This window comes from Mesoplodon mirus (genome assembly GCF_964341445.2).
Source record: "Mesoplodon mirus genome assembly, chromosome: 11".
NCBI lineage: Eukaryota > Metazoa > Chordata > Mammalia > Artiodactyla > Ziphiidae > Mesoplodon > Mesoplodon mirus.
The window spans coordinates 93595605-93623391 of record NC_138987.1 but is presented as its reverse complement, the minus strand read 5'-3'; the positions used below and the strand labels follow the sequence as shown (position 1 = coordinate 93623391).

Here is a 27787-nt window from a genome sequence, read left to right as displayed (position 1 = left end):
CTATGGGACTTATAGGACACCACAAGAGAGACGATGTACGTATCACTGGAGTCTCAGAAGGAGGAGAGCAAGAGATAGGGTAAAAAGCTTATTTAAAGAAATTATAGCCGAGAACTTTCCAAACCTGGGGAGAGACTTGGACATACAACTTCATGAAGCTAATAGCTCACCCCCAAATCTCAATCCAAAACGTTCTTTTCCAAGACAAATGATAAAATTGTCTAGAATCAGAAACAAAGAGTGAATTTTAAAAGCATCAAGAGGGCCTCCCTGGTGGCGCTAGTGGTTGAGAGTCCGCCTGCCGATGCAGGGGATACGGGTTCGTGCCCCGGTCTGGGAGGATCCCATATGCCGCGGAGCGGCTGGGCCCGTGAGCCATGGCCGCTGAGCCTGTGCGTCCGGAGCCTGTGCTCCGCAGGGGGAGAGGCCACAACAGTGAGAGGCCCGCGTACAGCAAAAAAAAAAAAAAAAAAAAAGCATCAAGAAAAACAAAATCTCTCATACATAGAATCGTCAGCAGATTTCTCAGCAGAGACCTTGCTGGCCAGTAGAGAATGGGAATGATATATTTATCTATTCATCAGTTGAATGACAGAATAATCCTTTTAGAATGAAACGTTTATCCTAAGGGAAGCATAAAAACCACCATCACATCAGTACAGATTAGGGTATGGAACACAAGATAAAAATACTTTGGTGTGGAAGAGAGGGAACAAGAGTCAGAATATGACTTACTCTCCCCACTTTTACTTCTTCTCTCACCCATCCCCAAAGAGGGAATGTCTTGAGAGAGAGCCCCAAGAGGGAATAGGCACATTGCTTAGTAAGGCCTTCCCAGTCCCATCAGCCTGGTGGTTTATGTAAACCTCAAGACTATAGTCTTTTAGGAGACTCTTTTGATCTCTCAGGCAGTTTTTAGTTCTATCTTCACATTCCCACAAAATACTGAATTTACATTCATTTGCACTTTTCTCAAGGTACAGTGGGCCCTCCATACCCAAGTGTTCCTACCCTTCGAAATCGGAGAGGCCAACTGTAAGGGATTTGAGGATCCATGGATTTTGGTATCTGCTGGAGGTCCTGGAACCAATCCCCCGTGGATACCCAGAGACGACTGTATTGTAATGGTGAGCAGAGGAAAGAGCATGAGATTTGTAACCAGAGAGTCCTAAATACTAGTTTCACCACTTACCGAACCATGAGGAAGTTACCTGTTTATAGGCGTCAGGGTTGTTGTGAAAATCAAATGAGTGAAAAGAGGAAAAATGTCTGTGATATGGTAGAGTAGAAGGGACTTGAAAATCATTTCATCAATTTGACACTCTCAGGGCATTTGCTAGAAAGTTCGTGAAACAAACAATATAAAATGAGTTGCAAAGTTCTGAGAACCCCAGAGACACCCAACTCCTTGGTAGGAATGCATTGCTAGGTGTAAGTCCTTGACCTGCCAAAGTTGGAAGTTTCTGTATTGCGTTACCTGTAGTACCTTCTTTCTTGCCTTTGCTCGTTTCAGAATGCCTCGCGGATAATTGTCAAGGTGGCCAGAAAGTGACTAGACTTGGGGCATCCACTTTCCTTTGAAGACGCACAAACGCCCTAACACATGAGTCAGCATTTTCTACTCATTTTTCTCTCATTTCCAGCTCCTTCTTTCACCATCTAGTATTTTTTGTACGGTCTTCCACTGCCAAACTTCCAGCTTTGGGAACTGAAACAGGAGCTTGGCATCCAGGCAGTTGTGGATTCCAATCCTAAATCTATCTAGCACCTCTCTTTCCCCATCTGTAAAACGGTTAAATTTTTTGCAGTATATTACAAATATCGTATCATTATGTTGTACACCTGAAACGCATACAATATTAGGTCAATTTAAAAAACCCAAAAATAAATACCAAAATACCACACACAAAAACAAAACAAACTCCCCAAAAACCTATTAATAAAGTTTTAACGATGGGGATAAAGTGCCTAGTGTGTGGATGATACTTAAAGGTGACGCGCAACATTACAACAGGAAACGGGTAACCCTTTGGGGCGGTTCTGGCGTTGAGGTGATCGGGCCCTTTAAGGCTGCGCCCCCGGAGTCGCCAGCGCGAGTTTCCCCGCCCTCCCTCGGGCCCGGGGCGTTGGCGGGGGTGGGGGTGGGCCTTCTAACCCGGAACTGACGGCTGCGCGCTGCCGGCACTGCCAATCCGCGTCCGAGAAGGAACGAGCGTGTGGCGCCTGAGCGAGCGAGTGAGTGAAAGCGGTGCCGCCCGCCGGCCGCAGGCGCGGCGGGTGCCCGGCGTTTCCCCGCCTCCTTGCCTTGGGTTTCCCTAAATAAGGCAGGCGAGCAGGGTGTAGCTCCGCCGCACCTCCTTGCACGTCCTTCTCTGAATCGGGCTTCCCCGTCCCCCGCCGCTCGCGCCCCCGCCTGGGCTGGGCGCGCCATCCCCACAGCGCATCCTGTGTAGCCTCCTCATCCCGGTCCCCGGCCCCTTCCCTGTCGCACCGCCGCCCGGGCGGTCGCTGCCCGTTCCGCCGTTCCTCCGCTGCCAGCACCATGGGCAGTGAGCAGAGCTCCGAGGCCGAGAGCCGACCCAACGATCTGAACTCCTCAGGTCGGTGCCCTGATCTCCACCCTTCTCCAGCCAGCCCTGTTTGCTTGCGGGGCGGGCTGCCTTCCAGCCTGCTGGGGACTGGGACCGGCGGACAGGAACGCACAGAAAGCCCTCACCATGCTTTTTTCTTAAAAAAGAAAAAAAAAAAAAATTACCATCTGCCCTAGCCTTGATTCCCCTGATGGAAGCCGGTACCTGTGATTGCAAGCTAAGCCAGCGTGGGCGCCCGAGCCCATTATTTGTTTTCAGAACAGCTGTGCCTCTCAGCTGCAGCCTACTCTTTGAAGGAGGACCTAATTAATATTTGGCTTTAGTATTCATGACTGACAGGGAGATTTGGGTCGCGCAGTGGATGGGTCATAGGACCTGAAAGAACAGATTCCTTCTTAAAAATGGGTTCTAGAGATTCTTTTCCAGAAGGGATGTGTGGCAGGTGAACAATCGCTGTGAACCCTTGGGTGAGAGCGAGTCCAGAAACTGCATCTTCCCATCGGAAGGTGTCTCGGCTCCCTTTCTAATATAGAAGTTGGCTAGGAAGGCAAGATGTGGTGTTTTTCCCTGTTTTTACCCCGCCCATGTTGTTTAGATTTCTCTCGCGAGTTTGATGTAGGAATGGGAGGATTATTGTTCCTCTAGTATAATGAGTACTCAAAGCAGCTGATGCTTAATTGAGGATCATTTGCTCCTTGTTTTGTTGTTACCCAGCAAACTCTAGGACCGCTGGGACTGTCCCAGATAAGCTCTGGAATTGCTAATCCAAATTGGCTTATATCTGGGGCCTAAAAAGAGCCCTGGTCATGGACTGCTCTGATCTTGGTAGGATATGTAGTTCAGAAATGTAGAAGCTAGCAGATCTATGGGTATTCCACACTGAAATGTAACCTTCAAGGCTAGTTCAGTCTACCATTCTGGGGGCTAGATTGAGACAGCTTTTAACGGTGAGCAGCATCTACTGCTACGTTCATTCTTATTTCTTTGAAAGATCCAGAATGTAGTATCTGTTATAACAAATACAGTAATAATTGTTACCCCTTACCTTCTTGCCTCTGTGTCAGGCCAGAAGCATATTTTGTGAGAAGCGTGTCATCTTTTTAATAGGCTTGCTCACCTACTAACCAACAGCATGGGCTCTAACCAGTACTAGAGCATACTAACCAATACTACCGAATAGCATAGGTTAGAATTTACTTGGTTCCCTGTGCTAAGTGCTTCACATGTGTTCATGTTTAATCCTCACAATAGCCCCATTTTACAGACAAGTAGTAGAGACTAGCTAGAATCTAGTAAACTCTGTTTTCCTCTGGTATCTGAGGAAGGAGGAACCACTGAATTTGTACTAGGAAAGATTTCTGGCTTGGGATTTGTAAAACATTAGGTAAATTACCGAAAGAGGCGAAGAGAGACTTCTTGAAGAGCAATGAAAGTAGCTGAGATTCTAAAAGAGTGAATGCCAAGCCTTAAGAGACATTAGCCTCCAGTAGGCAGGGCGGTTCTATGGCATACCTGGATCAACCTTTGAGACATGATTATGATGAGCCTGCAAATACTGCCTTCTAGAGTGTAAAACAATAAAGATTCACTCTTGCCCCAACCAGAAGGTGTTTGAGAGCAGAGGATGTCTTGGTCTGGGGAGTCCTTGATAGTTGATAGTTGATAGTCCTGGAATCACTTCCCTCTAAATGGATTACATTCTCCTAGGTACCTGAAATTGACCTGCCTCTTTAGTAGTCCTTCAAGTTTCTTTATTTTGCCTCAGCCTACAGTGGACCTGCCGGTTATTTCTGCCCTGTGACTTTAAGGGTGAGGGGGCTGGTGCCATCATCTAGTGTTAAGAACCAGGATTTTTTTCCCTGTGACTAGGATCTGTTCATCATGCTGGGCTTGCTGTGATAGGGTGGCTACACAGCTTTGCAACCCCAGCATCACTGGGATGGGTCATGTACACCAACAATCCATTTACCTCCAATTCCCTCTTAACTCTGTTTCTAGCACTGGTGACTTTGGGCAAGTCACAGCTAAATTTTGTATGCTTATTTCCTCATTGGGAAATAGGGACAAACGTCAGGAGGATCAAAGAAGTAAAAATTAAAAACAATCTGGTTATTATTTTGTGTTTTGAATAATAAACTTTTAATTATAAAAGCAGTCTCATAGATGGTATATGGTCCTATAAAGTTTGAAGGTTTTTTTTAATACCATGGGAAATAGAGGTCCTCTGTAATTCATCTCCCCTACCCAGCCCCCACTGCAGGATAACTGCGGTTAGCATCTTTTGTGTAAAAAATATCCTTTTTTAATGAGTACAATGAAAACAGCTTTGGTGAGATGGAGGTCGCTAAATAAGATGCAATTCCTGAGCGGTGTAACTTTATTTTCAGTGGCCCCTTCTCCAGCTAAGCATAGAGCCAAGATGGATGATATTGTGGTTGTAGCTCAGGGCTCCCAGGCCTCACGGAATGTCAGTAATGATCCCGATGTCATCAAGTTGCAAGAGATTCCAACCTTCCAGCCACTTTTGAAAGGTAAGGGCTTGCATTTCTTAAAAAAAATTTATTGAAGTATAGTTGATTTACAATACTGTGTTAGTTTCAGGTGTACAGCAGAATGATTTGGTTTTATATATATATGTGTGTACACACACACACATATAGTTTTTCAGATTCTTTTCCATTAGAGGTTATTATAAGACATTGGCTATAGTAGCATCTATACTGCCTATACTGACATCTATAGGCAGATCTTCCAGACAGAAAATCATTAAGGCAACAGAGATCCTAAATGACACAATAGAACAGTTGGACTTAATTGATACATACAGGACACTACATCCAAAAAAAACAGAATACACATTCTTTTCAAGTGCACACAGAACATTCTCTAGGATAGACCACATACGAGGACCCAAGGCAAGCCTCAATACATTTAAGAGGATAGAAATTATTTCCAGGGATTACATTTTATCTTATCTGGACTTGCTGGAAAGATGTGCGTAGCCCCACCATTCTCCCCTGATATCTCTGTGCCTTATGCATCTCCTTTAGGTCTTTGCTTAAATGGCATTTTCTTGGTGAAGCCTTCCTTGACTGCTGTATTTAGAATTGCAGCCCTTTTCCCTGCCTGTTTTTCTCTGGAGTACATAATCACCCTTGACTTACTGCATAGTTTACTTATTTGTTTATTGTCTGTATTTCCCTGCTAGAATGTAAAGCTCCATGATGGTAGGAACTTTCCATGTTTTGTTCACTGTTGAATCCTCAGCACTTGGAATAGAGCCTGGTGTAAAGTAGGGCCTGAGTAAATGAATGAATGAATGATGATGAAGTTGGCTTACCTGTCATATTTCCACATAAAGATTTTCATTCTTATTTGTGATCTGGACTATGGGTTGACTGGTTTACCTCCATAGAGAAAATCTTCATGATCACTGATACACTTATAATTAATCCTGGCAACGGTTTTGTTTGACAGGGAGTTCGTGTTTGAAAGGAGAGAATGTGTACAAACCGTCATCCCTCTTAATATATGGTTAGAATATATTGAGGTACTTACCTTTTAATATGAATTTTATTATTCATTTGATTATTTTATATTTTTATTAACTTGTTATTAATACATGCATTACTTTATTATTTTCCTATCTTTATTAAGTAGTGGCAATGATTTTTTATTAACTGAATGGGGTTTCTGCTGTAAGAATCACTGTCTCCCTGTCACCACAAAAGATTAGGAAATGTAAATGATTTAGTTGACCTACCCTGGTTTACTTAACCTGGTACAATATAATATGTAACATCTTACATTTATAGAGCTATTTGTATTAAAAGGTCCCCTCCCCTACACACACATATACATTATCCCTTTAGTTCTTACATCATTAAATATGTTTGAATGATTTGTGCCAGATTAGACAGCTGGCAGCTAGAGGTTGAACTTGAACCTTTATCACTGATGTCAAACCCTGTACTAGTTAAACTATTCCACACTGTACTTAAAAAACAAAAATAAAACCAAATGGTGCTTTATAGATGATCCATATACTTCTCTTTCTTCCCAGTACTTCATCTGCTTTACAGATGAGGAAATACAAGCTTTCAATATTCCCCCAGAGGCCTCAGTGTTAGACACTGGTAAACTCTTCTGATTCTTATGCAAAACAACACATTACATCCCGTTACCCATCTTCTCATTAGTTTCTGTTATTTTGAGGAACAATGTGATTCTCCAAAGAAGCCAACATTAATGAAATTTCCATTTTCATATATCCATGTGCCATCAGATTTAAAACACACACCTTTATCTTTAGAAACTCAGAGGCGGACACTTGTGTCCTGTCCTCCATCCCTTCTGGAGTTGCATGTGTTGCTCACAGTCACAGTGTTCATGCCTCCACTTCCTGTTAACCATGTCCTCTCTCCTCCCAAAGTCGTCTAGTCCTGGGTGAGGCCTGTGAGATCTAGTTTTGTCCCCACTTCTGGGAAATGCTAAAAACAAACGAAAACTAAAAACTAAAAAAACAACCCCAGAACTTTAAGATGTATTTAATAATTTTCTGGAATTAGTGTTTCTTCTTTAAGCATTTGAAATAATTCATATTTTATGATAAGTTGACTAGTAAGGGAAACATCTGGGAGAAGGTTTGGTGTTAAGGGAAGCTAACCTCAGATTTAAAATCGTCACTGGGAACCCCAAGAGTGAATTATGAGTGTGGTGCAGTTAACGCGACACAGCTGGACTTGGCTTGCATTGCTACCTGGATTTTATTTATTTATTTTTCATTGAAGCATATTTGATTTACAATATTGTGTAGTTTCAGGTGTATAGCATAGCGATTCAGTATTTTGCAGATTATATTCCATTGTAGGTTATTCCGAGATAATGGGTTTAATTCCCTCTGCTATGCAGCATATTCTTGTTGCATATCTATTTTATTGATATATTTAGTAGTTTGTATCCATTACTTCCATACCTCTGATTGTTCCTACCCCTTTTCTCTCCCCTTTGGTGACCTCAGATTTGTTTTCTATATCTGTGACTCTGTTTCTCTTTTGCATATACCTTCATTTGTATTATTTTTTAGATTCTGCATATACATGATATCATATAGTATTTGTCTTTTTCTCTGTCTGACTTATATCACTAAGCATAATATTCTCCAGGTCCATCCACATTGCTGCAGATGGCAGTATTTCATTCTTTTCTAAGGCTGAGTAATATTCCATTGTATATATATTACCACATCTTAATCCAGTCATCTGTTGATGGGCACTTGGTTTGCATCCATATCTTGGCTATTGTAAATAGTGCTATTCTGAACATTGGGGTGCATGTATCTTTTTGAATTAGTGTTTTTGTGTTTTCTGGATGTATGCACAGGAGTGGAATTGCTGGATCATATGGTAGTACTATTTTTAGTTTTTTAAGGAACCTCTGTACTGTTTTTCACAGTGGCTGCACCAATTTATACTCCCACCAACAGTTTACAAGGGTTCTACTACCTGGATTTTAATTGTGACTTGGCTACCAACTGGCTGTGTTGCCCTGACTTTGTTTTTCACCTCTTTGAACCTTGGTTGTTGAGTATATTGAGAATAGGTGCAGGAGAGAGGAAAGCTCGTGAGAAGCAGCGTGTAGTTAAGAGGAGTCCTAGGATTTGGCTAAAGAGGGTAGAGGAATCACCTGAGGAGAGTGATGTGAAAATAGAAATAGTAACAAGGGGCAGTGGCCAGACTGCAGAGAACGAAATAAGCCAGTGAGCATTTAAGTTGATGCTCGCATTTTACTTGTGAAGAAGAAACATCTTGCACAGTGATTAGAAAAGGTAGGCAAAGGGGACAACTGGGTGGAAGTGATAAGTATAATCATGATGGTAATAGTAGCTAATCCTCACCTCCCGTGCTCTGCATACCTATTATTCTTTCCATTTTCTACATTAAAACATTGAGGCTCAGAGAGCTTCAATTCATTGCCTAGAGTCACATGGCTATAAGTGCTACCCCATCTCAAGATGACATCAGGACATCGAGTTTTAACTATTTTGTACATAGAATAAGACTCAGTTTCAGACTCATAGATACAGAGAACAAACTGGTGGTTGCCAGTGGAGAGGGGAGTTGCAGATGAGGGAAATAGGCAAAGGAGATTAAGAGGTATAAACTTCCGGTTTCAAAATAGATAAATCATAGGGATGTAAGGTACAGCATCAGGAGTATAATCGGTAATATTGTAAAAACTTTCTATGGTGACAGCTGGTAGCTAGATTTATCATGGTGATCTTTTTGTGATGTATAAAAATATCGAATCACTATGTTGTACACCTGAATCGAATATCATATTGTAAGTCAATTATACTTTGATTTAAAAAAGAAAGACTCAGTTTCCACTTCTAGCGAAGCCCATGGTAAAAATCATGAGGCTGTAATGGGAAACTGGGTGATGGGCGTGAGCTGGCTTGGATTTTCAGGTGCCGCGTTTGTTACAGAGCCTCCTGCTTTGACATTGTTCTGCCTGGTAATTTAAAGCCCTGCATCTGCTTGCTGGCCTGGGCAGGGATCACTCATCTCTGTTGCCTTTATACTCTAATCTCTTTCCCCCTTTACTGCTTTCAGGATGAGGCTGTTTCTCAAAGAAGTAAAAGGGCCACACAGTGAGGGCTACCCCCTAGGTTTGATTTCAGAAAGCTTTTATTCCAGTTAATGACAGTGTATTCCTTCAAAACAATACATTCAAGTACTACACAGAGTTCACGATTGTTCCATAATGTCATATGATGTAATGCTAATGCTGGTGGGTGATCTGCAGAGGCAGTGGCTGGGCGAGTTTGGGGCTATTCCTATGACTGAGGTAATGTGTGCATTTTTAATAAGCAAGCAGATTCTTTCTTTGGTCTTAACCCTTTTGGGTAACTATCCCAGGGTATAGTTTATGCTCCATACGAATGCCAAATAACATTACATTAGTAAAGTTCCTCTTTTATTTTTAAGCCAAAAGAATGTCTTTTTTTCATAGCAGTCTCTGAAGTACCAACTTACTTTGAAATGAAACACACTTAAGAGAAAATGACAAATTAAAATATTAGAAGGTAGCAATAAATGGCCATGACAGAGCACAAAAGCAAAATGTAGATTTGATGCAAATTAGATTCCCAGAGGTTAAACAAACCCTATAGATTTCTTACTTAAAATTCAACCATTCATATTTTTTAATTAATCCCACTCTCTTATGTCATTCTATAGAAATGAAATACTCACAAGTGAAATGCAATATTGATGTTTTATATATAAAAGTTATAAAATAATTATTCTATTCACTCCTGGCAATGAGTATATGTGCACGCATGAGAGGACATGGTGGTGCGTACATATATGACTTTCTTTGCAACTGACTGATCATTTTTGTTACTGACCCTGGATACAACAAGACATAAGATTATAAGACTTCCCTGGTGGCGCAGTGGTTAAGAATCCGCCTGCCAATGCAGGCGACACAGGTTCGAGCCCTGGTCCGGGAAGATCCCACATGGCAAGGAGCAACTAAGCTCATGCTCCACAACTACTGAGCCTGTGCTCTAGAGCCCGTGAACCACAACTACTGAGCCCACGAGCCACAACTACTGAAGCCCGGTCCGCAATAAGAGAAGCCACCGTGATGAGAAGCCGGCGTACTTCAGTGAAGAGTAACCCTGGCTCGCTGCAACTAGAAAAAGCCCCCGTGCAGCAACGAAGACCCAACGCAGCCAAAAATAAATAAATAATTTAAATAATTAAAAAAAAAAAAGATTGTCTTGCTGCCTAAGGAGGGGACTGTCTTTGTTACCAAGGGAGATCAGACATATAGTGTAAAAGCCTCAGTGGTACTAAGCAGCTCTGTTGGGAGTTCTGTGCTTGGTTGTTAAGAATGTGATGCATATGTCCAAGTATATTCTTTTATTTACTTGTAGTTTGCTGTTGACAGTTCTGACAGTTCCCAGAGGTAACGTTTGTGCAGATGCCAGTGGGATGGGTGCAGAGACAGGCAAGCCAGTCCCCATGCACTGCCCTCAGAGAGCAGGAGCCCCTCCTCTCTGCTGGGTCACAGCCACTGCTGCCCTGGCTGCTGCTTCTGCAGATCTGTATCCAGGTCCTGACTGGGTTTTACTCACAGAGTCCCAAGAATCCTGGACTGCCCCACACGTGCTAGTTATTGCCACATATATTTTCTTTGCTTATAGACCGGCTCCATTGTTCCATAGGACTTCATTTAGAGACACAGATCCTAAGATAAAATTATTAAGAATTTCAGAAGGCAGCACAAGAGCATTGAACCAAATGTGGAAAACGGGACCCTGTGGGACTGCACAGTTGCACAGCTGTGAAGCAGTTGTAATCCCACAGGTAGTTCAGGTTTAGGTGCTGTTTGATCCAGAGGTGTATAACGTTAGGGTCTCATTTTACTTTTCTGTAATTTTCTCTGTCTTTTCACTCTGTCATCCTTCATGTGTTGGTTCCATCCTTTGGCTAGTTTTCTACATGAAAGCAAAATGGCTACAGGAGTTCCAGGTCTTTTTTCCATATAATGCACACTCAATAGCAAAAGAGATTCTTCTTAGTCAGGCGTGGGTCACATGGTCATATGCCTAGGTGACAGGCTACCTGATTGGCTTAGTCTAGCTCACATGCTTCACCACTAAATTATAGTAAAGTTTTCTGGAACCATATGGCTCCTAGCATGGAAGCTGAGGACTCTAAGGCAGGAATTGCTACTGTGGGAGAAATCACAAATGTCCACTACAGACTGTTTCTTGAATTAATGACTGACGGACAGATTGGAGTACTTCATCCTGGGAAAGGATTTGTAAATATACCTCTTGTTTCCAAAATCTTAACTGAAATTGTAACTAATATTGTATAAACTGATATCTAGATAATTATAATATGGTAATTGTTAAAAGAATTGTAAGAAGAAAAATTCTATTGCCTATTTAGAGATATTGAAAAAGAAGCACTTAGTACCAAAAATGTTGCCAGTGTTTTTCCAGCACTGCTGGAGGAAGATGCCTCAAGGCATCCAATGACAAATACTGATTATATTCTAGCTATATGTGTCTCTGAAGATATAAAGGATAAAACACTAACGTCACGGGACTACCTTTCAAGCAATAGCAAAATTTCTTCTTCTGTGATTAACGGGCAGCTTCTATTATATACAGTAATTTGGTTTTTGTGATGAACCTACACACCAGGAGGAAATGTTGTATACAAATGTATAGTAGCTATTAATAAATTATCAATGTAGTTTAAAAAAACTGATGCATGTGAAGGAGATTTTGATAATTAAAAAGAGCCTGGGGCTTTCCTTGGTGGAGCAAAATCTCACAAAACGGCAGTGAAGCCTCTCAAATCACATGGAACATTGAGAATTAGTGCTGGAGGTTGAAGCCGGGAAAGAATGAATCAATGGAAAAGGTGGATGTGAAGAACATGAGGGAGCTGGATTTCAAATGACCAGTTTATTCACATCTTTCTCACCAGCCCACGTATCAGCCAGACAAATAATATAAAGGAAGAAGGTCCTGGCATTTATCAGCCATCTGCCTGTGCCAGCTGTCAGGCCTTACCTCTGCATTGCAAAGTGGAGTGACAAAGGAGGGGATAAGGGGGTGGCTCTTAATCAGAGCCACAGTCTTCTCTGAACCGCTGAGCGGTGACCTCCAGACCCACGGTTGATCCTCAGGGTGTATTTTCCCCCAGATACCATCTTTGAAAAGTTGATAATTCATTCCCGATGACCTTGTAGGTTTATTTGTATGTGTAATAGCGCTTCAGTTAACCTTTTAAACGTGGCCGTTAACTGGCAAAGTGTGAGTCTTACTCAGAAGAGGGGGATGCACTAGGAGAACGGTCACTCGAAACCAATGGAGAACGTTTGTGAGAGCAGCCTCACTTTGTTCTGCGCTCCAGCATATCTCTGTGCCTGCATCCGTTCTTGTTTCTTTCCAGGAAATCTCAGAGGAGATGTGTCTGTGTCTTTTATTAAAGAATCATATATCTTCTAAAGAAATTAAGGGAAGAAAAAACTATATGTTGAATGTTTACTCCCATGTTTATCATTTCTGGAATTCTTAATCTCTTCCTATGGATTCACGTTTCCATTTGATGTCATTTATTCTTAGTCTGAAGAACTTCTGGTAACATTTCTCGTAGTGCAGGTCAGCTGGAAACAAATTCTTTGTTTTTATTTATATAAAAATGTCAGTTTTGCCCAGTTTTCTTATAAAGTTTTTTCTTTTTTTTTGGTAACTACTATATTTTTGAGGAGATATTGTGAGACTTTATGTAATCTTGTTTTTCAGCACACTTTCTTTCACCAGTCATAATATCCATTGATATTTCTTGCTTGAATTAATTATACAGTGATGGTTGCCAAACAGTGATTTTTCTAACTTTATCATTCCTTCTACATTTATTAGTTTGCATTTTACTGTAAGGAAGACCTTTCTCTTATCCCCAGTTTTTTTTTTTTTTTTTGCGGTACACGGGCCTCTCACTGCTGTGGCCTCTCCCGTTGCGGAGCACAGGCTCCGGACGCGCAGGCTCAGCGGCCACAGCTCACGGGCCCAGCCACTCCGCGGCATGTGGAATCCTCCCAGACTGGGGCACGAACCCGTGTCCCCTGCATCGGCAGGTGGACTCTCAGCCACTGCGCCACCAGGGAAGCCCCCCAGTTTTTATTCATTTATTTGTTTAAGTCAGTGTGGAACAGCGACTTCCTGTGTTATTCAATGAGTTGTGATCTGTTAAAGTCATTACATTTGGCCCTCCATATCAGTGGGTTCTGCATCCACAGATTCACCCAAGGGTGATTGAAAATACGAAAAAAAGTCCAGAAAGTTCCAGAAAACAAAACGTGAATTTGCTGAGCGCTAGCAACTGCTTACATAGCATTTACATCAATTTACGTAGTATTTGCATCGTATTAGATATTATAAGTCATCTAGAGATGATTTAAAATATACGGGAGGATGTGCGTAGGTTATATGCAAATACATTTTATATAAAGGACTTGAGCATCCAGGGACTTTGGTATCCACGGGGGTCCTGGAATCATTCCCCTCATGGGCACCAAGGAGCGACTGTTTATTTTTAATTGCAAAATGCTCCAAATTTGGCTAGTTGGAATACCATCAGTTTAGCTTCCTGTGTCCTTTTGACGTATTCTCATTATTCTTTGAACATATTTTTATTTTGTGGCACAATATGACGTTCCAGCCTTACCTTGTTCTTCCTTGGCCTCAGCCCTAGAAACAAGCATTTCTCCAGGAGCCCTGGTTCTTTTAGTGGAGGGTGGTGTTTAGAAACCACTCCCAGACCCTCTTGGTGTGTTCAGCAAGGAAATATATATATATGTGTGTATATTTATATATACAAACTCACACATTTATACCTGTATTTATTTTTATATTTAACCTATATATATTGAAAAGGATGAGTTCACACTAATGTGCACCATATGTTCTTTGATCTATAGGGTTATAGTTATTATCAAATACTTCGGCCATTATTTCTTCCAGTATTTTTCTGCCCCTCCCTTCCCGGTTTCTGTGTTTGACCACGTGGTGTTTTCTCACAGGTCATTGATGCACCTTTTGGATTTTTTTTCCTTTCTGTCTTTTTCCTTTCTGTCCTACTTTGGGTAATTTTTAATGCTATGTTTCCAGGTTGAGTGGTCTTTTTTTTTTTCTGTCATGTCTATGCTGCCATTAATTCCATCCAATGCATTTTTTTAAACTTCTTATTTTATATTGGAATATAGTTGATTAACAATGTTGCGATAGTCTCAGGTGTACAGCAAAGTGATTCAGTTATACCTATAGGTGTATCTATTGTTTTTCAAATTCTTTTCCCAATTAGATTGTTACATAATATTGAGCAGAGTTCCCTGTGTTATACGGTAGGTCCTTGCTGGTTATCCATTTAAAATATAGCAGTGTACCTGTCAATCCAAAACTCTCTAGATAGCTCTTCCCCCAACCCTTGTATTTTTAATTTCAAGTAACTGTGTTTTTCAGCTTTAGATATCCATTCCCCTCTTTAAAAAAAAAAGTCATTTCTTTGTTTTGTCATGCTTATGTTCTCCTCTACTTTTTGAACATATAGAATATATTTATAATAACTCTTTTAACTCTTGTCTGCTAGTCCATCATTTCTGGATCTGTTTTTTTTAATTGAATGAGCTTTCTCAAGTCACATTTTCCTGCTTTTTTCATGCCTGGAAGAGTTTTGTTGTTGTTGTTATTGGGGGTAGGAGTTTATTAATTAATTTATTTATTTTGGCTGTGTTGGGTCTTCACTCCTGTGCGAGGGCTTTCTCTAGTTGTGGCAAGCGGGGGCCACTCTTCATCGCGGTGCGCGGGCCTCTCACTATCGTGGCTCCTCTTGTTGCGGAGCACAGGCTCCAGACCTGTAGGCTCAGTAGTTGTGGCTCACGGGCCTCGTTGCTCCGCAGCATGTGGGATCTTTCCAGACCAGAGCTTGAACCCGTGTCCCCTGCATTAGCAGGCAGATTCTCAACCACTGCGCCACCAGGGAAGCCCCGATGCCTGGAAGATTTTTACTGTATGCCAAACATTGTATATTTTATGTTTTTGGGTGCTGGATTTTGTTTGATTCCTTTAAAGGAGATTGGACTTGGTTCTGGCAGAAGGTTAAGTTACTTGTAATCAGTTCTCGGCTTGCTTTTGAGTTTGGTTAGGGCTCATCCAGAGCAGCCTTAAGTCTGGTTTAATTAAACCTCCCTACAAAGGCAATACCCTTCTGAGCACGCTATCCATTGCCCCACATACTATGAGGTCTTTCCACTCTGGCTGGTGGGAATGTGAACTGCCCTTAGCCCTATGTGAGTTTCAGAAATTGTTTGGCTTACTGCTTTCCTGGTTCCTTCTCCAGCCTTGTGGAATTTCGGCTCATAAATTCACAAGTTACTGTGCAGGGGTTCAAGAGTGCCCTGTGTGATTTCCAGAGTGTGCTTGTGGAATGCCCTTCCCTCCCATCCTCTGTCGTGTAAGTTCTAGACACCTTAGTCTCTGCAAACTCCACTCTCTCTTCAACTCTGAGGCCACTGTGCCTCCCTGGTCTGCATCCTGAGACCTGCCTTTCAGCAGTAAGCTGGGGAAATGATAGAACTCACTTGTTTTCCTTCTTGTGGGGCTCAAAGTCCTGAACTGCCTGTTATACAATATCTGAAAAGAGTGTTTCATATATTTTGTCTGGTTTTCTAGCTGTTTATGACTGTCAGGCATAACAGCAGATAATCTTTCATGGGCAGAAGTGGAAATCCTCCCCCAAAGATGCTTTTTTTTTTTTTTTTTTTTTTTTCTTTTTTTTTGCGGTATGCGGGCCTCTCACTGCTGTGGCCTCCCCCGTTGCGGAGCACAGGCTCCGGATGCGCAGGCCCAGCGGCCATGGCTCACGGGCCCAGCCGCTCCGCGGCATATGGGATCCTCCCAGACCGGGGCACGAACCCGTATCCCCTGCATCGGCAGGCGGACTCTCAACCACTGCGCCACCAGGGAGGCCCCAAAGATGCTTTTTAATCCATATTCTTCTCTCAGTTACCACTTCTTCATTTTACTTTCGTGCCTCATGCCAACAGCTTTTGATAACTACATTGGGCATTCATTTCTGCAAAATATTGGTAAACTCCTGCCCAGGTCCTGGTGGTGCTCCAGATAGCAGAGATACAAAGAATATAAGACACCGTTTCTTCCCTTTGGGAGCTTATAGTTTTGTGAGTGATTTAGACAGGTAAATAACCTGTAGTAATATAGTATGTGTAATACTGGCCAGTTGCCCAAAAGACTAGATAGGCATGGAGGAGAGAATCATTAATTTGACCTGGGAATTTGAGGTAGGCTTCACAGTGGAAGAAATATTTGAGCTGGGTTTTTAGGGATGAATGGAAGGTAGCCACATTGAGAAGACAGGGTCGGGGGAGTGTTCATAGTTTAAAATCTTCCATATAAATAAAAAGATAAAAGTTGCCAAGAGAATTCTTGACCAGAATTACATCTGGGATGTACTGCATTAATTTTCTGTTCTTAGTCAACGTATGCAGGTTACCCAAATGTATGCACGTTAAATTATAGTTTTTATAATAAATAAAATATAGATTTTAGTTTCAAGCCATATTAAATATCAACTTACTGGAATAATTATCAGATAGTTTATGTACTGATTATTCATTCTTTTCTGTTTCTCTGAACTTTCAATTTGTGTTATATTATGACTTTAAATAAAATATACATGGTTTTCTTTAGCTAGAACCCAAGGATATATCTTTCTAAACAATATCATTTCCTGCATGAGCTAGCCTTTTACCCCTGGAATATAACAGTTAAAGATGGATGTACAGTATATATTTCCTTTTAAGGTTCTGGTTTGTCAGCAGTTTCTGCTAAGTGATAGCCTAGAAACAGCCTAAGGCTGAATAGTATAAAATTTTGTTAGTCATTTTCAATTTTTCTACTTTTCCAAAATTCGCATATAAAAATTCTTCTATTTTAAAACACACTAGCGACCCACCACCAGTCCCTCGCATCAGGAAACTTGCACAAGCCTCTTAGATAGCCTCATTCACCAGAGGGCAGACAGCAGAAGGAAGAACTACAATCCTGCAGCCTGTAGAACAAACACCACACTCACAGAAAGGTAGACAAGATGAAAAGGCAGAGGGCTATGTACCAGATGAAGGAACAAGATAAAACCCCAGAAAAACAACTAAATGAAGTGGAGATAGGCAATCTTCCAGAAAAAGAATTCAGAATAATAGTGAAGATTTTCCAGGACCTCAGGAAAAGAATGGAGGCAAAGATCTAGAAGATGCAAGAAATGTTTAACAAAGACCTAGAAGAATTAAAGAACAAACAAACAGAGATGAACAATACAATAACTGAAATGAAAACTACACTAGAAGGAATCAATAGCAGAATAACTGAGGCAGAAGAACGGATAAGTGACCTGGAAGACAGAATGGTGGAATTCACTGCTGTGGAATGGAATAAAGAAAAAAGAATGAAAAGAAATGAAGACAGCCTAAGAGACCTCTGGGACAACATTAAATGCAACAACATTCGCGTTATAGGGGTCCCAGAAGGAGAGGAGAGAGAGAAAGGACCCAAGAAAACATTTGAAGAGATTATAGTCAAAAACTTCCCTAACATGGGAAAGGAAATAGCCACCCAAGTCCAGGAAGCACAGAGAGCCCCATACAGGAAAAACCCAAGGAGAAACACACCGAGACACATAGTAATCAAATTGGTGAAAATTAAAGACAAAGAAAAATTATTGAAAGCAGCAAGGGAAAAATGACAAATTACATACAAGGGAACTCCCATAAGGTTAACAGCTGATTTCTCAGCAGAAACTCTACAAGCCAGAAGGGAGTGGCATGATATACTTAAAGTGATGAAAGGGAAGAACCTACAACCAGGATTACTCTACCCAGCAAGGATCTCATTCAGATTTGATGGAGAAATAAAAAGCATTACAGACAAGCAAAAGCTAAGAGAATTCAGCACCACCAAACCAGCTCTACAACAAATGCTAAAGGAACTTCTCTAAGTGGGAAACACAAGAGAAGAAAAGGACCTACAAAAACAAACCCAAAACAATTAAGAAAATGGTCATAGGAACATACATATCGATAATTACCTTAAATGTGAATGGATTAAATGCTCCAACCAAAAGACACAGGCTTGCCGAATGGATACAAAAACAAGACCCATATATGTGCTGTCTACAAGAGACCCACTTCAGACCTAGGGACACATACAGACTGAAAGTGAGGGGATGGAAAAAGATATTCCATGCAAATGGAAATCAAAAGAAAGGTGGAGTAGCAATACTCATATCAGATAAAATAGACTTTAAAATAAAGAATGTTACAAGAAACAAGGAAGGACACTGCATAATGATCAAGGGATCAATCCAAGAAGAAGATATAACAATTATAAATATGTATGCACCCAACATGGGAGCACCTCAATACATAAGGCAAATGCTAACAACCATGAAAGGAGAAATCAACAGTAACACAATAACAGTACGGGACTTTAACACCCCACTTACACCAATGGACAGATGATCCAAACAGAAAATAATAAGGAAACACAAGCTTTAAATGACACAATAGACCAGATAGATCTAAGTGATATTTACAGAACATTCCACCCAAAAGTGGCAGAATACATTCTTCTCAAGTGCACATGGAACATTCTCCAGGACAGATCACATCTTGGGTCAAAAATCAAGCCTCGGAAAATTTAAGAAAATTGAAATCATATCAAGCATCTTTTCTGACCACAACATTATGAGGTTGGAAATCAATTACAGGAAAAAAACCTAAAAAACACAAATACATGGAGGCTAAACAGTGTGCTACTAAATAACCAAGAGATCACTGAAGAAATCAAAGAAGAAATTTAAAAATACAGAGAAACAAATGACAATGAAAACACAACGACCCAAAACCTATGGGATGCAGCAAAAGCAGTTCTAAGAGGGAAGTTTAGAGCAATACAATCTCACCTCAAGAAACAAGAAAAATCTCAAATAAACAATCTAACCCTACACTTAAAACAACTAGAGAAAGAAGAACAAAGAAAGCCCAAAGTCAGTAGAAGGAAAGAAATAATAAATAACAAAGCAGAAATAAATGAAACAGAAATGAAAACAATAGCAAAGATCAATGAAACTAAAACCTGGTTCTTTGAGAAAATAAACAAAATTGATAAACCCTTAGCCAGACTCATCAAGAAAAAAATGGGAGAGGATGCAAATCAATAAATTTAGAAATGAAAAAGGAGAAATCACAACTGACACGCAGAAATACAAAGGATTATAAGAGACTACTACAAACAACTGTATGCCAATAAAATGGACAACCATGAAGAAATGGACAAATTCTTAGAAAGGTATAACCTTCCAAGACTGAACCAGGAAGAAATAGAAAATATGAACAGACCAATCACAAGGAATGAAATTGAAACTGTGATTAAAAATCTTCCAACAAACAAAAGTCCAGGACCAGATGGCTTCACAGGTGAATTCTATCAAACATTTAGAGGAGAGCCAACAGCCATCCTTCTCAAACTCTTCCAAAAAATTGTGGAGGAAGGAACACTCCCAAACTCATTCTATGAGGCCACCATTACCCTGATACCAAAACCAGACAAAGATACTACAAAACAAGAAAATTACAGACCAATATCACTGATGAATATAGATGCAAAAATCCCCAACAAAATACTAGCAAACAGAATCCAACAACACATTAAAAGGATCATGCACCATGATCAAGTGGGATTTATCCCAGGGATGCAGATTCTTCAATATACATAAATCAATGTGATACGCCATATTAACAAATTGAAGAATAAAAACCGTATGATCATCTCAATAGATGCAGAAAAAGCTTTTGACAAAATTCAACACCCATTTATGTTAAAAAGTCTCCAGAAAGTGGGCATAGAGGGAACCTACCTCAACATAATAAAGGCCATATATGACAAACCCACAGCAAACATCATTCTCAGTGGTGAAAAACTGAAAGCATTTCCTCTAAGATCAGGAACAAGACAAGGATGTCCACTTTCACCACTATTATTCAACATAGTTTTGGAAGTCCTAGCCATGGCAATCAGAGAAGAAAAAGAAATAAAAAATACAAATTGGAAAAGAAGAAGTAAAACTGTCACTGTTTGCAGATGACATGATACTCTACATAAAGAATCTTAAAGATACTACCAGAAAACTACTAGAGCTAATCAATGAATTTGGTAAAGTTGAAGGATACAAAATTAATGCACAGAAATAATGAAAAATCTGAAAGAGAAATTAAGGAAACACTCCCGTTTATCACTTCAACGAAAAGAATAAAATACCTAGGAATAAACCTACCTAGGGAGACAAAAGACCTGTATGCAGAAAACTATAAGACACTGATGAAAGAAATTAACGATGATACCAACAGATGGAGAGCTATACCATGTTCTTGGATTGGAAGAATCAATATTGTGAAAATGACTATACTACCCAAAGCAATCTACAGATTCAGTGCAATCCCTATCAAATTACCAATGACATTTTTTGCAGAACTAGAAAAAAAAATTCTTAAAGTTTGTATGGAGATACAAAAGACCCCGAATAGCCAAAGCAGTCTTGAGGGAAAAAAATGGAGCTGGAGCAATCAGACTCCCAGACTTCAGACTATACTACAAAGCTACAGTAATCAAGACAATACGGTACTGGCACAAAAACAGAAACATAGATCAATAAAACAAGATAGAAAGCCCAGAGATAAACCCACGCACCTATGGTCAACTACTGTATGACAAAGGAGGCAAGGATATACAATGGAGAAAAGACATTCTCTTCAGTAAGTGGTGCTGGGAAAACTGGACAGCTACATGTAAAAGAATGAAATTAGAACACTCCCTAACACCATACATAAAAATAAACTCAAAATGGATTAGAGACCTAAATGTAAGACCGGACACTATAAAACTCTTAGAGGAAAACATAGGAAGAACAGTCTTTGACATAAATCACAGTAGGATCTTTTTTGATCCACCTCCTAGAGTCATGAAAATAAAAACAAAAATAAACAAATGGGATCTAATGAAACTTCACTGCTTTTGCACAGCAAAGGAAACCATAAACAAGACCAAAAGACAACCCTTAGAATGGGAGAAAATATTTGCAAACGAATCAACAGACAAATGATTAATCTCCAAAATATATAAACAGCTCATACAGCTCAATATTAAGAAAACAACCCAATCTAAAAATGGGCAGAAGACCTAAATAGACATTTCTCCAAAGAAGACATACAGATGGCCAAGAAGCACATGAAAAGCTGCTCAACATCACTAATTATTAGAGAAATGCAAATCAAAACTACAATGAGGTATCACCTCACACCAGTTAGAATGGGCATCATCAGAAAATCTACAAACAACAAATGATGGAGAGGGTGTGGAGAAAAGGGAACCCTGTTGCATTGTTGGTGGGAATGTAAATTGATGCAGCCACTTTGAAGAACAGTATGGAGGTTCCTTAAAAATTCAAAAATAGAATTCCCATATGATCCAGCAATCCCACTACTGGGCATGTACCCAGAGAAAACCATAATTCAAAAAGACACGTGGACCCCAATGTTCATTGCAGCACTATTTACAATAGCCAGGTCATGGAAGCAACCTAAATGCCCATCGACAGACGAATGGATGAAGAAGATGTGGTACATATATATAATGGAATATTACTCAGCCATAAAAAGGAACAAAATTGGGTCATTTGTTGAGACGTGGATGGATCTAGAGACTGTCATACAGAGTGAAGTAAGTCAGAAAGAGAAAAACACATATCGTATACTAGCACATATATGTGGAACCTAGAAAACTGGTACAGATGAACCAGTTTGCAGGGCAGAAATTGAGACACAGATGTAGAGAACAAACGTATGAACACCAAGGGGGGAAAACCATGGTGGGATGGGGATGGTGGTGTGCTGAATTGGGCAATTGGGATTGACATTTTATACACTGATGTGTATAAAATTGATGACTAATAAGGACCTGCTGTATAAAAACATATATAAAATTCAAAAAAAATTTTTTTAAAAACAACAAAAAAACATACTAGCATTTGAGACTGAAATGTTTATTTAGGAAAGCCAGTGTTTTAAAGGTATTCTCAGAACTTAAAAAATTCCCTTTCCCCCAGCCCCCAAAACTGAACTGATTATTAGACATTAATTTGATGCTAATTTAATCATTTTTGGAACTGGTACCACATAATATCCCTCACTGTGAGCACAAGTGGAAGCCACATGCTTTTTTTAGAACTGTGATATTTCATATATTTATTTATTCATTTAACCAAATTCATTAAGCTCTTGCTATTCATCTGATATTGTTAGGCTAGAGACACAAAAGCAAAACACATTACTCCTTCCCATGAAGAGAGCTCACATTCTAGTGAGGGAAACTATATTGTTAACAGGTAAATTGTGACCCAATATGGTAAGTGCTGTCAATAAAGTGTAACCCATCAGAGAACCTAAAGGGTGGAACAGCTTATTCTGTCTGAAAGAGGCAGGAAAAGTTGACTAGAATTAGAACAACTTAGAAGAATTTATATTTGTGGTTTTGATAGTAATTATTTCCAAAACTTTATTATGCGTAATAAAGCTGATTATAGGGCCCCAAACTCAGAGAGTCTGATTCAATAGGCTCATTTGTAAGGTATCATCTGTATGTTGAACTAGCATTCCAGGTGATTCTGAAATGGGTTCACGGACCACACTTTGGAAAATATCGAGTCAGAAGTTTATGAACTTGAAATCTTACCTGAAATTACAGAACTGTTAGATCATTCAACTAAATGAGTCTAGAAAATTTTTTTAAAGAGATACGGTTATCAAAAGTGTATCTTGGAATATGTTATTAGGTTTCTACTATTTTTGGATGAACTCAGTTATTAAAACTTTGATTCACAGTTAATGCCTGTACATTAAATATTAGACTCATTGGGAATTCATTATTTGTAGAAGAATGTTAAAAGTCACAGGTTTTTGATAACGTTTAAGTGTGTTTCCCACCAAAATCCAGTTTCACAAAAAGCCAATGAAATGCAAAGTGATATTTTAAAGAATGTTTCGATAGATAATTATTTGCATTATATGAGCAGATGAAAATCATTAACAAAAGTTTACTGACATATGGAAATGTCAGTAAACAAATATATGGAAACAGAAATGCAGTTTCGATTTGCCAGAATTTTGGATCAGACGTACCACCATTGGGGGTTACTTGGTTCTTCATTCAGTCTTTTTAATTGAGGCCTTTTGTCTCACTTATAATTAAACTATTAGTACGTTTTATTTCAGTAAATCTTATATCAAGATTAATATTTACCAGCTACAAGAGAAGGAAAAATGATAAATCCCAGTGAGAGGGGTTAACAGTTATATAGGCTAAAGAGACAGTAAAACATTTTCTAATGCTGGTAAATACCATAGTTCTTTCTCATATTTTGCCACTTGTTTTCTTAAGATGGCCTCCCTTTAATGTAGTTTAATTTATAGCAGTGCGTTTTTTAACCTTTTTGCCACTAGATGTCACTAGACTAAAACAGTTGGTAAGCTAGTTGAAACTTGCTACAACTTGTGGCAATATTTGCAAAAGCCTTTGGTTAATTAAGTTTACTCTGTACCATCTGGATTTCTCATAAAACCAGGTCACAGCTTGCTTCAAGCACAAGCTGGCTGGAAAATATACATGTTCTGTGACACATTAGCAATCTATAATTAGTTATTTTAGTGTTTATCAGGACAGAAAAAGAAAAAATTTACTACCACAGGAAACTTGCAGTGACCTTAATTTTTTGAAGAGAAACTCTGTTTTCAGTGTATCACTGTACTCAAATGTTTATCACATAAAATATTTCTGAAGAATTGGGATTGTGTTTTAATTATCTCTAATTTCCCAGGGGCTACCACAAAGCTTGGCACTTGTAGGTATTCAGTAAATGTTATTAAGCATTAGGGTAGTATAGGAGATGTCAGAGGGAAAAAAGGCCACAAGTCCTCCTCTCAAAAAAGTCTCATTTGGGAGACAATCTACAAAAACATATGCCCACAGCTCAGGGTAGTGTGTATGTACCAAATGAGTACTGCAGTTGTTAAATTCTATGGGATTCCAGAGGGTCAGTAGCTCTTGGGAGCTAGGGGCAGTGATTAAAGGTGTCTTCAAGAAAGGGTATTTAGAGATGGAAAGGGAGGGCAGGTACAAATGAAGAAAGCAATGGCCAAGGTTCAAGGGTAGGAAAATGTGGGCAGTAAAGATTCAGAAGGATTAACAACTCAAGGGCTCTGAATTTAAGGCTTAATATTGGACTTAGTATTTTTTAGGGGGGACATTAAAGGATATTGGAGTGGGGGAATAATCATCTGTTTGGTAATGCTTTATAATTTACAAAATACTAGCACTTGAAGAAAGGTGCGTTAGAGATGATTACTCTTTGATTTTAAAATGCTTCTGTTCTAAAGTCTATTAAAAACATTTCTATTTTAAAAGATAATCTAGATAGAGGGCTCAGCATTGTGCCTGGTACTTAGTAAACCCTCAATAAATGACCCTTGTTAATAATAGTATTATTAAATCAGAAAAAAATGTTAGGGTCATTCTACAAAGTAACTGACTACTGTTCTTCATAAGAGTCAAAGTCACGAAGGACAAGGAGTGACTGAAGAATTGTCATAGGTCGGAGGAGACTAAGGAGACCTGTAATGTGGAGTCCTGAAATGGATCCTGGAACAGAAAAGGACAATAGCAAAAAAAAAAAAAAAAAAAAAGGGAATTTGACTAAGGTGTATAGTTTAGTTGATTGCATTGTACCAATGTTAATTTCCTGGTTTTGATCATTGTACTGTGGTTGTATACTATGGTAATATTAGGGGAAGCTGGTGAAGGGCATATAGGAATCCTATACTTCATGTAGTTTCTCTTAAAGTTATTTTAAAAATTAAAAGTTTAAAAATATAGTAATGGCTTAGAAAAGGTTGCAGTTCCATATTTGAACTGGATGTTCTACTGAGGTCAGATGTTAGAAGAAAAGTTTTACAATCTCCTACCTTGTAGAATCTTTAGGATGGACAACTACTAGGATGGCTTAAGGCAAGAGTGAGTTCCCTTGAAGACAAGGGAGTAGAACTTCTGAAGACCCTCAGTCCATTTGAACACCTCTAGACATATTGTAGCTAATACATAAAATTTTCCAGTGTCCTGGCCTTTAAGGCCACTTGAATTTTGGCTCTTCAAACTGTAATTTAATACCCTCAGCCCCCTTTTCAGGATGTTCACAATAATCTAATGAGGCTCTCCAGGGCTTTGCCATCAACCCATACACTGTATTTTAATAAGAAAGGATTTCTTACAGCATTCTACCTATGAGCCTTTCTATATATTTCATCATCTTTATTCAGATTACCTGTGGGCCAGAACAACAGAGGAGGAGCATCTCGTGTTTGTAGAGGTGTTGGGTATAATTAAGTTCTAAAATCAGTGCAAGAATTTTATACTTACTTATAACCTTGGAAAAATGTTTAAATTATCAATAAAGCATACTTTAAAATATTTATGCTCCTGTACTTTAAATGTTTAGGATAAAAGGAAAGTCTGCATGCATATATCTGGACATCAGACCTTTATGACCTATCATAAATAAGGGATTAGTTTGTAGTTTTTTTTTTTTTTTCTTTTTTTTCCCTCTTGTGATTTCTTTGGTATGAGGGCATACTGGATTCATGAAATCAGTTGGGAAGTATTTTCTCCTTTCTTTTCTGTAAGAGTTTGTGAAGGATTGGTATTGTTTTATCTTTAAATACTTGGTATAATTCACAGTGAAGCCACTGGGCCTAAGATTTTCTTTCCTTGGTATAGGTCTATTCAGATTTCTATTTCTTCTTGAGTAAGTTTTAGTAATTCTTGTCTTTCTAGGAATTTATTTCACTTATCTAATTTATTGGCATAAAGTTTTTCTTAATCCCTTTTTTTTTTTTTTTTTTGTTACGCGGGCCTCTCACTGTTGTGGCCTCTCCCCTTGCGGAGCACAGGCTCTGGACGCACAGGCTCAGCGGCCATGGCTCACGGGCCCAGCCGCTCCGCGGCATGTGGGATCTTCCCGGACCGGGGCACGAACTCGTGTCCCCTGCATCGGCAGGCGGACTCTCAACCACTGCGCCACCAGGGAAGCCCCTTAATCCCTTTTAATCCTCTAAATTTCTGTAAGGTCAGTAGTGATGTTCCTCTTCCATTCCTGATTTTGATCATTTGAGCCTTTTTTCCTTTTTCCTTGGCCATTCTGGCTACAGATTTGTCAGTTTTGTTGATCTCTTCAGTGAACTAATTCTTGTGTTATTGATTTTCTCTATTGTTTTCCTGTTTTTAATTGCTTTCTGCTCTAATCTTTATTATTTTCTTTTCTTCTGCTTGGTTTGGATTTCATTTTCACTTCTCCTTCTAGTTTGTTGAGGTACAAGTTTAGTTTATTGATTTGCCATCTTTCTTTTTTTCTGAAATAGGCATTTAAAAGCCATAAAGTTTTCTCTGAGCACTGCTTTAGTCATCACTAAACACAACAAAACCTAGAATTTCTCTTGTTATTGTCTAGGAGTTTTATAGTTTTGTGTTTTACGTTTAGGTCTTTGATCCATTTTGAGTTAATTTTTGTGAAAGGTGTAAACCATGTGCACTTCTAAAGAGTGTGCCCTCTGCAGTCATTGACTGAAGTTATGTCAAGTTGGTTGATTGTGTTCAAGTCTTCTATAAACTTACTTATTTTTCTGTTTAGTTTTATCCATTATTGAGAGTAAGGTACTAAATTAAACATGTTATTGTTGAATTGTCTATTGCTCCTTCGAATTCTGTCAGTTTCTCCTTCATTTGTTTTGAGGCTACACTGTTAGGTGTGAATACATTTATAATTATACCTTATTGATGGAGTCACTCTATCATTATGAAATGTCCTTTTTATCCAATAATACTTTTTGTCTTAAAGCCTATTTTTTTTTTTGGTTGCGTTGGGTCTTTGTTGCTGCACGTGGGCTTTCTATAGTTGCGGCGAGTGGGGGCTACCCTTCATCGCGGTGTGCGGGCTTCTCATTGCAGTGGCTTCTCTCATTGTGGAGCATGGGCTCTAGGTGCTCAGGCTTCAATAGTTGTGGTGTCCGGGCTCAGTGACTTGTGGGCTCTAGAGCGCAGGCTCAGAAGTTGTGGCGCACGTGCTTAGTTGCTCCATGGGATGTGGAATCTTCCCAGACCAGGGCTTGAACCCGTGTCCCCTGCATTAACAGGTGGATTCTTAACCACTGTGCTACCAGGGAAGCCCTTAAAACCTATTTTATCTAGTATTAATATAGCCACATTCTCTTATAGTATACTCTCTCTGTAGTATATATCTTCTTTCATCCTCTTACTTTCAACTCATTTGTGTCTTTGAATCTAAGGTGTGTCTCTTATAGAAAGCGTGTAGTTGGATCTTGCTGTTTTATCTAGTCTGACACTCTTTGCCTTTTGAACTTTGATTTGCCTTTTTGCCATTTCTTTTCCATACATTCTATTCTTGTCTATTTTGTCCCTTTGTTTCCTCCTT

General features: G+C 39.5%; 1 protein-coding gene across 2 annotated transcripts in view; it reads left to right on the top strand.

Annotated features, from left to right (window-relative positions):
• Window positions 1-2149: 2149 nt before the first annotated feature.
• The window catches only part of BORCS5 (BLOC-1 related complex subunit 5), a 99225-nt gene continuing 73587 nt past the window's right edge, over window positions 2150-27787 (top strand). Inside the window, exons 1-2 of one of the 2 annotated variants that reach the window (XM_082636002.1) lie at window positions 2150-2235; window positions 4979-5122. In XM_082636002.1, coding sequence (XP_082492128.1) covers window position 2235; window positions 4979-5122 — 145 coding nt within the window. In that variant the 5' untranslated portion in view covers window positions 2150-2234. Of the gene's footprint in view, window positions 2236-2329; window positions 2601-4978; window positions 5123-27787 lie in introns of those variants that run through there. The other variant, XM_082636001.1, reaches the window with a different exon arrangement.